The sequence below is a fragment of the Anomaloglossus baeobatrachus genome, chromosome 5 (assembly GCF_048569485.1).
Source record: "Anomaloglossus baeobatrachus isolate aAnoBae1 chromosome 5, aAnoBae1.hap1, whole genome shotgun sequence".
Classification (NCBI taxonomy): Eukaryota; Metazoa; Chordata; class Amphibia; order Anura; family Aromobatidae; genus Anomaloglossus; species Anomaloglossus baeobatrachus.
In genome coordinates, this window is record NC_134357.1 from 32,882,999 (window position 1) to 32,894,705 (window position 11,707).

The following is an 11,707-nucleotide window of genomic DNA, read 5'->3' on the forward strand; positions in this document are numbered from 1 at the left end:
ACATGAACAACATGTGTACCCGCAAACAACAAAAAAAGATCCCGAAGGACAACAGGGCGGGTGCTGGGTCTCCCAATAAGAGCTAGAAGAAAAGGAATTTACGGTAAGTAACAAAATTCCCTTCTTCTTCAGCGCTCTATTGGGAGACCCAGACGATTGGGACGTCCAAAAGCTGTCCCTGGGTGGGTAAATAAATACCTCATGTTAGAGCTGCAAAACAGCCCTCCCCTACGGGGGTGTCACTGCCGCCTGCAGGACTCTTCTACCTAAGCTGGCATCCGCCGAAGCATAGGTATGCACCTGATAATGCTTGGTGAAAGTGTGCAGACTGGACCAGGTAGCTGCCTGGCACACCTGTTGAGCCGAAGCCTGGTGACGTAATGCCCAGGACGCACCCACGGCTCTGGTGGAGTGGGCTTTTAGCCCTGAAGGAACCGGAAGCCCCGCAGAACGGTAGGCCTCTAGAATTGGTTCTTTGATCCATCGAGCCAGGGTGGCTTTAGAAGCCTGCAACCCCTTGCGCGGACCAGCGACAAGGACGAAAAGTGCATCGGCACGGCGTATGGGCGCCGTGCGGGAAATGTAGATTCTGAGTGCTCTCACCAGATCTAGCAAACGTAAGGCCTTTTCATACCGGTGAACCGGATGAGGGCAAAAAGAAGGCAAGGAAATATCCTGATTAAGATGAAAAGAGGATACGACCTTAGGGAGAAACTCCGGAATGGGGCGCAGCACAACCTTGTCCTGGTGGAACACCAGGAAGGGAGCCTTAGATGACAGAGCCGCCAGCTCAGACACTCGCCGAAGCGATGTGATCGCAACAAGAAACGCCACTTTCTGCGACAGCCGAGAAAAGGAAACTTCCTTCAGAGGCTCGAAGGGCGGCTTCTGGAGAGCAACTAGTACCCTGTTCAGATCCCATGGATCTAACGGTCGCTTGTACGGGGGCACAATATGACAGACCCCCTGCAGGAACGTGCGCACCTTAGGAAGACGTGCTAGACGCTTCTGAAAAAACACGGATAGTGCCGAAACTTGCCCTTTAAGGGAGCTGAGCGACAAGCCCTTTTCTAACCCCGATTGCAGGAAGGAAAGAAACTTGGGCAATGCAAATGGCCAGGGAGACACTCCCTGAGCAGAGCACCAGGACAAGAAAATCTTCCACGTTCTGTGGTAGATCTTAGCCGAATTCGACTTTCTAGCTTGTCTCATTGTGGCAATGACTCCCTGAGATAATCCAGCAGATGCTAGGATCCAGGACTCAATGGCCACACAGTCAGGTTCAGGGCCGCAGAATTCTGATGGAAAAACGGCCCTTGGGACAGTAAGTCTGGTCGGTCTGGCAGTGACCACGGTCGACCGATCGTGAGATGCCACAGATCCGGATACCACGACCTCCTCGGCCAGTCTGGAGCGACGAGTATGACGCGGCTGCACTCGGATCTGATCTTGCGTAGCACTCTGGGCAAGAGCGCCAGAGGCGGAAACACGTATGGGAGCTGAAACTGCGACCAATCTTGAACCAAGGCGTCTGCCGCCAGAGCTCTTTGATCGCGCGACCTCGCCATGAATGCCGGGACCTTGTTGTTGTGCCGGGATGCCATTAGGTCGACGTCCGGCACTCCCCAGCGGCGACAGATTTCCTGAAACACGTCCGGGTGAAGGGACCATTCCCCTGCGTCCATGCCCTGGCGACTGAGGAAGTCTGCTTCCCAGTTTTCTACGCCTGGGATGTGAACCGCGGATATGGTGGATGCTCTGTCCTCCACCCACATTAGAATGCGCCGGACTTCTTGGAAGGCTTGCCGACTGCGCGTCCCTCCTTGGTGGTTGATGTATGCCACCGCTGTGGAGTTGTCCGATTGGATTCGGATCTGCTTTCCTTCCAGCCACTGTTGGAAGGCCAGTAGAGCAAGATACACTGCTCTGATCTCCAGAACATTGATCTGAAGGGTGGACTCCTGCGGAGTCCACGTCCCCTGAGCCCTGTGGTGGAGAAATACTGCTCCCCACCCTGACAGACTCGCATCTGTCGTGACTACTGCCCAGGATGGGGGCAGGAAGGATCTTCCCTGAGACAATGATGTGGGAAGGAGCCACCATTGTAGAGAGTCTTTGGCCGTCTGGGAAAGCGAGACTTTCCTGTCCAGGGACGTTGACTTCCCGTCCCATTGGCGGAGAATGTCCCATTGAAGTGGGCGCAGATGAAACTGCGCAAAGGGAACTGCTTCCATGGCTGCCACCATCTTCCCTAGGAAGTGCATGAGGCGCCGCAAGGGATGCAACTGGCCCTGCAGGAGAGATTGCACCCCTGTCTGTAGTGACCGCTGCTTGTCCAGCGGAAGCTTCACTATCGCTGCTAGAGTATGAAACTCCATGCCAAGATACGTTAGTGACTGAGTCGGTGATAGGATCGACTTTGGAAAGTTGATGATCCATCCGAAAGACTGTAGAGTCTCCAGCGTAGCATTCAGGCTGAGTTGGCATGCCTCCTGAGAGGGAGCTTTGACCAATAAGTCGTCTAGGTAAGGAATCACCGAGTGTCCCTGAGAGTGCAAGACTGCTACCACCGCCGCCATGACCTTGGTGAAGACCCGTGGGGCTGTCGCCAGACCAAATGGAAGAGCTACGAACTGAAAATGGTCGTCTCCTATCACAAAACGTAGAAAACGTTGATGTTCTGTAGCAATTGGCACGTGGAGATAAGCATCTTTGATGTCTATTGAGGCAAGGAAGTCTCCTCTGGACATTGAGGCAATGACAGAGCGGAGGGTTTCCATCCGGAACCTCCTGGCGTGCACATGTTTGTTGAGCCGTTTTAGGTCCAGAACAGGACGGAACGAGCCGTCCTTTTTTGGAACCACAAAGAGATTGGAGTAAAACCCTTGCCCTTGTTCCTGAGGAGGGACTGGGATAACCACTCCTTCCGCTTTTAGGGAATCCACCGCCTGCAGCAGAGCATCTGCTCGGTCTGGACGTGGGGAGGTTCTGAAGAACCGAGCTGGAGGACGAGAATTGAACTCGATTCTGTACCCGCGAGACAAAATGTCCGTCACCCACCGGTCTTTGACCTGTGACATCCAAATGCCGGAAAAGCGGGAGAGCCTGCCCCCGACCGGCGATGCGGAGGGGGGGGGCTGGAAGTCATGAGGTAGCCGCTTTGGAAGCGGTACCTCCATTTGCTTTCTTGGGGCGTGTGTGAGTCCGCCACGAATCTGCGTTTCTTTGCGTCCTCTGAGTCCCTTTGGACGAGGTAAATGGTGTCTTGCCCGAACCTCGAAAGGACTGAAACCTCTGCTGCCACTTTTTCTGCTGAGGTTTGGGTGTTCTGGGTTGTGGTAAAGAGGAGTCTTTACCCTTGGACTGCTTAATGATGTCAGCCAATGGCTCGCCAAACAGTCTCTCTCTAGACAAAGGCAAACTGGTTAAACATTTTTTGGAACCAGCATCTGCTTTCCAGTCCTTTAACCACAAGGCTCTGCGCAAAACTACCGAATTGGCGGACGCCATTGAGGTGCGACTGGTAGATTCTAGGACCGCATTGATAGCGTAAGACGCAAACGCCGACATCTGCGTGGTAAGGTGCGCCACTTGCGGCACTGCTGGATGCATGATAGCATCCACTTTTGCTAAGCCAGCTGAAATAGCCTGGAGTGCCCATACGGCTGCGAATGCCGGAGCAAACGACGCGCCTATAGCTTCATAGACAGATTTTAACCAAAGGTCCATCTGTCTGTCATTGGCATCTTTAAGTGAAGCGCCATCCTCCACTGCAACTATGGATCTAGCTGCAAGTTTGGAAATCGGGGGGTCTACCTTTGGACACTGTGTCCAGCGCTTGACCACCTCAGGGGGGAAAGGGAAACGCGTATCTTTAGATCGTTTAGAGAAACGCCTTTCTGGGTGAGCGTCGTGCTTCTGGATTGATTCTCTGAAGTCAGAGTGATCTAACAAAGCACTCAATTTACGCTTAGGATAAAGGAAACGAAACTTTTCCTGCTCCGCAGCCGCCTCTTCTGCTGAAGGGGCTGGGGGAGAAATATCCAACAGCCTATTGATGGCTGAGATAAGGTCGTCTACCATGGCATCCCCATCCGGGGTATCCAGGTTGAGAGGGGTTCCAGGAGTGGATTCCTGATCACTCTCATCAGACACATCACAGGGAGACTGATTGCGCTGAGACCCTGAGCAGTGTGAAGACGTCGAGGGTCTTTCCCAGCGAGCTCGCTTAGGGTGGCTGGGGCCATCATCTGAGTCATAATCCTCGGCCTGTGAAGCCGGGGACCCCCCTGTGGGCTGGATACATTCCAAGTAAGGGGGACCTGAGGACAGAGGCCTCGCCGTGCCCAGAGACTGAGCCCCATGCATAGATTGCAAGGTCTCAAGGATTTTTGCCATAGATACAGACATATTATCTGCAAAAACTGCAAAGTCCGTCCCTGTCACCGGGGCAGAACTTACAAGCGTCTCAGCCTGGGTCGCTACCTCTCCTGACTCCGGCTGGCGAAGCAGCACCGGGTCGGAGCATTGCACACAATGGGGGTCATCAGAGCCTGCTGGTAGATTAGCCCCACATGCAGCACACGCAGTATACACAGCCCTTTTTGCCTTGGCCGCCTTGCGTTTTGAGGATGACATGTTGCTGCTTCCACAGAGCGATCTGGGATATGCAGCCAGAAGCGCACCTCACAGTGCAAGAAATACAATATCTATATAACTGTATCCAGTACACTGATACACAGTGGGGCACTAGAGGGACCAGCACAGAAAAATCGCTTACCGCCCGCTTAAAAAGCGGGTGTGTGGTCGCCAGATAGCCCCTAGTCCAGGTCTCCCAGAGCCTTGCGTCCTTCCTCCAGCCAGGCATGCATGTAATGGCTGCCGGCGTCTCGAGAGAGGAAGGGGGGCGGGCCCTGGGCGTTCCTGGCTAAGAGCGGGAAGCCTGCTTCCCTCTGTGCATAGTGTGAGGGCTGGAGCATGTAAATCAGGCTCCAGCCCTCGTCGCTGCTTGCGAACAGCGTCTCTCCCCTACCCTGAATGACAGGGTGGGGGCGGGAACGAAACGGAGCTGCCGGCGTCCTAGGCCCAAAAAGCCGGGGACTAAAGTTATAACCGCCGCCGCCGTAAAAGCGCGGACGGCGGATCCCCGGCGCACCACAAGTCACAGCAGCGCCGCCCGGTCCAGAGGGGGTCGGCGCTGCGTTCCCAAACACAAACAATCCCCCAGTAATCTGTAGGGACACCAACTCCACGTTGCGGTCCCCGGCGCACTATAACACCCAGCCAGCCCGGAGTGTGTCTGTGCCTGCCGGGGACACAGAGTACCTGTAAGATGCAGGGCCCTGTCCCTGATCGTACTCCTGCTCCGAATCCATCAGGTTCTAATGGGTCTGTGGATGGAGCCCGGCATCAGAGCTGAGAGGCCGGCAGGATCCCACTTCCACAGAGCCCTACAAGGGGATGTGGAAGGAAAACAGCATGTCAGGCTCCAGCCCTGTACCAGCAATAGGTACCTCAACCTTACAACACCATCCAGGGGTGAGAAGGGAGCATGCTGGGAACACTATATGTGTCCTCTTTTCTTCCATCCGACATAGTCAGCAGCTACTGCTGACTAAAATCTGTGGAGCTATGCATGGAATGTCTGACCTCCTTCGCACACAAAGCTAAAACTGGAGAACCCGTGATACCACGGGGGGGTATAGCCAGAGGGGGAGGGGCCTTGCACTTTTAATGTAGTGCTTTGTGTGGCCTCCAGAGGGCAGTAGCTATACCCCAATCGTCTGGGTCTCCCAATAGAGCGCTGAAGAAAGTTATTATTTTTGAGTATAAAATTCTGGTCTGTATACTAAGGTACTCTGGCCTATACAACTCTGGTTTGTTTTTAGTAGAAGGTCCACAGAAAAAAAAAAAAAAATAATATCTATCTATCAAAAAAAAAACTGAAGCGGCTGAATACCTTTATCTTGGACAAGTAGTGCCATCATTACTTATATGTATTCAGCGCAGACTTACCTTAAAAAGTTTCTGCGAATGTTTAATCATGAAGGTGACTCCGTTGGTCAGATTTATTATGTGTTCTTGTAAATCATTTGCAGTGACCTAGAGTAGATGTAAGAAATGAAGAATTAAATATTGCAGAAGGGAGGGAAAAAAAACAAAACAAAAATTTTGACAAGGTGCGCAGGTTTTTTTTTTTTTTTTTAATTTAAAGCGACAGATTTTGGTCAACAGTTCGTAAAATATACTGCAATAAAATAAAATAAAAAAGCTTAAGAGAAAAAGAAATAATAAATCAAACTGCTTACTTATGTAGAATGTTTTATGTGACAAATAGGCATGGCTTAGAAGAGAGGCGTGTGTTAAAAGGGAACCCGTCACCAGATTTGGCCCCTATAAGCTGCAGCCACCACCAGTGAGCCCTTATATACCGCATTCCAGAATACTGTATATAAGAGCCAAGGCAGCTCTGTGTAATATAAATATCTTTTTTTTTTTTTATACTCACCTACGGGGCTGTCTGGTCGGTGTCACTAGTCTCAATCTGGCGCCTCCTCTAACTTGTGCAATCGCCGTCCTCCTTCCCAGCCCCATGTGGATGATGCGTCCTACGTCATCCACACAGAGTCCGCCATTGCGCTTCTGCGCACTTTGATCTGCCCAACAGAGTGCAGAGCAAAGTACTGGAATGTGCATGCACAGGGAAAGGTCAAAGATGGCCCCGCACATGCGCACTATAATACTACGATCTGCCCTCAGCTGGACAGATCAAAGTGCGCATGTGCAGCAGCACAATGGAGACGTCTGTGTGGTTGACATAGGATGTATCATCCACACAGGGCTGGAAAGGACGGCGATCACAAAAGTTTGAGACGTCGCCGGACCGAGAGCAGCGACACCCATCGGACCGGACCGCCCCGCAGGTGAGTATAATAAAGGTGTTTTTTTTTAACATTCTACACAGCGGCCTGAGCTCTTATATACAGTATTCTGGAATGCGGTATATAAGGGTTCACTGGTGGTGGCCGCAGCTTATAGGGAGCAAAGCTGGTGACAAGTTCCCTATAAAAGAGAAACCATAATCACAATCTGGTCAGATGCAAACTTAGGGCCTTTGTGCTTGAAATCATTGCTCTTCATGAAGGCGCCAGGTAAAGCTTGGCATGGGCTGATTTGACTGGCAAGTCAGAAGTCACACCAAGTCTGCCCATGCAAACGTCTATCCTGTCAATCAGGTTGGACTTACGTTCTTGGGCCATATGATGTGCGGTGCAAACATCAGCGCCAGATTGTGGGCAGACATCTTGTTGCGGTCTTGTTTTTTAGCCGTTTGGTACAAGAGATCTAAAAGGAGTTTAAGGAGATTCCTGTTGGAGGATGGAAGAAGCAAAAACAAGAGTTGCAGAACCTCGATTTGTCGCTCCTTATCAGGAGCCCCCGTCCGGTTTCCTTTGTCATCAAAAAGCATTAGGTCTGTAGAGGAATAAAAAAAAAAAAAAAAAAAAAACACACAAAGATGAAATACTCAATCTATTCAGCCCGTCACCTCAAGCCCACGCACGCTGGGACGCGTTTTGTCCATTTATAAAGCAGCACGAAGCTGACGGCAGTCAAGGTCCAGAGCACCTTCCATAAATGATGGCACCCGTCATCCACACTGACTCATTAGGGATCTACAAAGCTACAGGAATTCAGCAGCCGAACAGAGCTGTATACACAAACTATATATTTACTGCTTCCATGGGAAATAAGAGGCTAAGTGACAGTCCGATGCTCCTAAACAAATTCCTTTCATTAAATTGTTCATCAGCGAGTGCTACCACCTTTATAAAAGAGGAGATGCTTTTGGAGTTCGCTGGTCTGGAGTATTCAGGCAATATCAAGGAGGAAGACAAGTGTAAACCAGTCCAGACATTTGACAATCTTCCCAGTACTGGAAGTCCCAGCAAATTCACCCTCAATGTCAGACTTTGTAGTGCTCAGAGAAATTACAAAAAAAACCCAAGAGCTACAGCTCAAACTCTAAAGGCCTCAGTTAGCATGTTTAGCCTAGGGCCCCACTTTGCGTTTTTAACCTGCGTTTCTGCAGCGTTTTGAGCTGTAGCATTTTATGGCCAAATGGCTTGCGTTTTGTTTTTCCATGTTATTCTATGGAAAATGTGAAATTTCTGACCACACTTTGCGTTTCAAAACGCTGCGGTTAATTTGCATATTTTGTGGCAAAAACAATGCGTTCAAAGAAGCAACATGTCAGTTGTTTTTGCCATTTTGGGTGCGTTTTGCTAACATTGAAGTCAATGAGAAATGGCAAAAACCAAGATTCCTACAAATTCCAGTGTTTTACCTGCTTTTTTTAGTGCAGAAAACATGCGTTTTGGACTTACAAAACGCATGCTTTTTGCACATTAATTTAATGATTTCATATGTCCCTTTTCACACACACACACATAATCCGGCAATTAAATTAAAGAAAATCTATAAATTTATTGCTGGTTTTCTAATAAATACTATATTACTGCTATAATTTCATTATATATTTCTATTTTCTTTTTAATTTCTGAAATTATGTATTTAATCCTTTTTCATTATTTTTGACTGTTTAAACTTTAATTAGCAGTGTCTTGATTTTCAAAACGCATCTGGCAAAAAGCTGGTGGAAAAGCATGTAAAAAGCGCTGAAAACCGCGGTAAATACGCATGCGTTTTTAGCGCTAAAATTCTGGAAAAGGCAACTTTGGTCAAATCAATTAAGCACAAAACGTTCTTTCTGAACTGCAAGTAAGGCAACGCAAAGTGGGGCCCTAGCCTAAATGCTGATGTTTTTTCTAATTGTAATACCATGAACTTCAACAAGTATGACTTGTTTGAAAAGGTTGCATAATAAAAAAAAAAAAAATAAAAATAAAAAAATTAAAAAAAAAAAACATTTTAAGAAGAACTTTACAGAATGGTTAACATTTGCATATTTTGGGTCTCAAACAAAGCACGAGAGTGCTTTGGGAGGAGGAGAGCCCCTATTCCGCATTTGCCATCATTGGAACGTTAGGGTAACCATAAACATTAAGCAGATGATCCTTCTAAGGGTATGTGCGCACTAGGCGTTTTTTTCACGCTGCGTTTTTATGTGCGTTTTTGTCTCAAAAAACGCACCCGCGGCTAAAAAAAACGCGGCAAAAACGCATGCGTTTTTGCCGCGATTTGGTGCGTTTTTTGCTGCGTTTTTGCTCACTGCGTTTTTAATCAGTGCACAATGCCATTAAAGATTGTTGATGAGAAAAAAAAAAAAAAAAAAGGTCTGATGTCATTTCCTTCTTCAAAATGTTCATTGTATGCAGGAGAGCAGACAGCTGCAGAACTAGTGTATGCAGGAGAGCAGACAGCAGCTGCAGAACTACAAGGCTCAGCATCCTCCATTCACTAGTGTATGCAGTTTTTTGCCCAAAAAGAAAAAAAAAATGACATGGGCTTCGCCATATTTTTGTATGCTAGCCGGGTACAGCAGGCAGGTACGGGCTGCCCCCAACCAAAAATATAGAGAAGCCCTTTTTTTTTTAATTATTTCATGAATTTCATGAAATAATTAAAAAAAAAAAAAAGACGTGGGCTTCGCCTAATTTTTTAGTCCAGCCGGGTACAACTAGGCAGCTGGGGATTGGAATCCACAGTGCAGGGTGCCCAAGATCTCTGGGCACCCCCACTGCGAATTGCAGTCCGCAGCCACCCCAGAAAATGGCGCTTTCATAGAAGCGCCATCTTCTGGCGCTGTATCCAACTCTTACAGCTGCCCTGATGCCGGGTGGCTAGCTAGGTAATAATGGAGTTAGGGCTAGCTGTATATTATCAGCTAGCCCTAAGCCCGAAATTCATGGTGTCACGCCAATATTAGACATGGCCACCATGAATTTCTAGTAATGATAAACAAAAAAAAAAAACAACACAGAAAATTTTTTTTATTAGAAATAAAACACAACACAATTAGTGACTCCATCTTTATTGAAATAAAGAACCCCCCTCCGCAGTAATCCTGGGTCAGGGTCCCGCGCCGTCCAATCCGGATCCAATATCATCTGATCCGTTTGCTGGAAGGCAAAGCGATCAGATGATGTGTCAGGATCAAGTGCCTGAATCACATCACACATCAGCTGATTGTATAAAAGCTGTTTATACAATCAGCAGATGCATCAGTAGAAAAAAAAAAATAATACTCACTTATGTGCTGATTACCGGCAGCTCTTGCAGCGATCGGATGAGAGTCTGATCCTGTCCCATCGCTGCCGGAGCTGCCGGTAATCAGCTGATGAAGTCCCCTGACGGCAGGATCAGATGATAGCCGGCCGGGCGACACCGCGAGAATTACGATCAGCTGATGCGTCAGGTGACTGCATCAGGTGATCCACCGCCAGGTCCTGCAAGCAAGGTCCTGCCCCGGGGAGACTGCACACAGCCAGAGCGGCGGGACCGGGACAGGAGCGGACATGGCACCGGGACCCTGCAGACGCAGACAGGTGAGTATATATGACATTTTTTTTTTTTCTACTGTTCACTTTGGTTTTCGCCGCTGCCTCCACCTCCCGCCCAGACATGGCGCCGCACGGAGCTGACATGCACAGGACGGGAGGTGGACGCAGCGGTGACGGTACCGGGAGGATTCATGCTTCTGTGTTTACCAACAGAAGGAATCCTCTTCCTGTACACGTCACTGTACTGCCCACCCCTTGCGTTTATAGCTGCGTTTTTAGTCATAGAAACGCAGCTATATTTGCAATGTGCCTTTTTCATTGCGTTTTTGAACATCTCATTGAACTCAATGGGTGAAAAACGCAGTGAAAAACGCAGAAATAATTGACATGCTGCGTTTTTGTGGTCACCACAAAAACGCAGCTAAAAAAAAACGCTGTGTGCAGACAGCACTTCTGAAAACCCATTGACATTGCTGGGGAAGCAATGTCACTGCGTTTTCAGCACAAAAACGCGGTAAAAAACGCCGCTAAAAACGCGGCAAAAACGCCTAGTGCGCACAAGGCCTTAAGATCAACGTATACGGTGCAACTGTATTAAAATAACCTGGCATCGATGGGACTAGTTATGTAAAGACCACATCTACAGTTGTGTTTTTTTCTACAAATAAAAGACCCATTACGTTTCCTGACATAAATATACAAACATTTTTTCCCAAATGAACTAAAAATTCTGGACATTTTCATTATAGAATTCTACTATTAATCCTCTTGGAAAAGTGTGCATAGACAGACAACTAGGTGTTCTCAGTTGGGGGGGGGGGGTCCCTGCTCAGTCTAATGTAATAGGTGGGCAATGCCCCATGATATGAATATGTTGTGTTTTATGTATTTACTGTTGAATATTATAAAAGGCATGTGTGGATATTTTTGTATCTATAAGTCACTACACACGACCTATGAGAATAATTATGGAACCACCCAATTTACATAGAAACTCAGCGAAATAATAGTGGTATTAATCAATTTTTTTTTTTTTTCTTAATATATTTTTTTATTTTATTCATATAAAAAACACATAAATAAAAAAAACAAGCAAGCAGTGGACAGTATGGGCAAATTCACAGTCAAGTCAGATTCAAAACAGTATAATTATATATGGTAATTATGCTACCTCAATGTAGATGGTAAAATACAGGGAGGATTTTTAACTATAGTGCATCCAGTAATTAAATCGTTAAACTCCCCAA

The 11,707-nt window shown here is 47.9% G+C and overlaps 1 protein-coding gene across 1 annotated transcript in view; it reads right to left on the reverse strand.

Moving 5' to 3' along the window:
• ARHGAP19 (Rho GTPase activating protein 19) overlaps positions 1 to 11,707 on the reverse strand; it is a 119,637-nt gene that overhangs the window by 44,640 nt on the left and 63,290 nt on the right. The window contains exons 6-7 of the mRNA XM_075348379.1: positions 7,247 to 7,473; positions 6,016 to 6,102 (exon numbers count right to left, since the gene is read on the reverse strand). Of these exons, the coding sequence (XP_075204494.1) occupies positions 6,016 to 6,102; positions 7,247 to 7,473 (314 nt within the window). The remainder of the gene's footprint in view (positions 1 to 6,015; positions 6,103 to 7,246; positions 7,474 to 11,707) is intronic.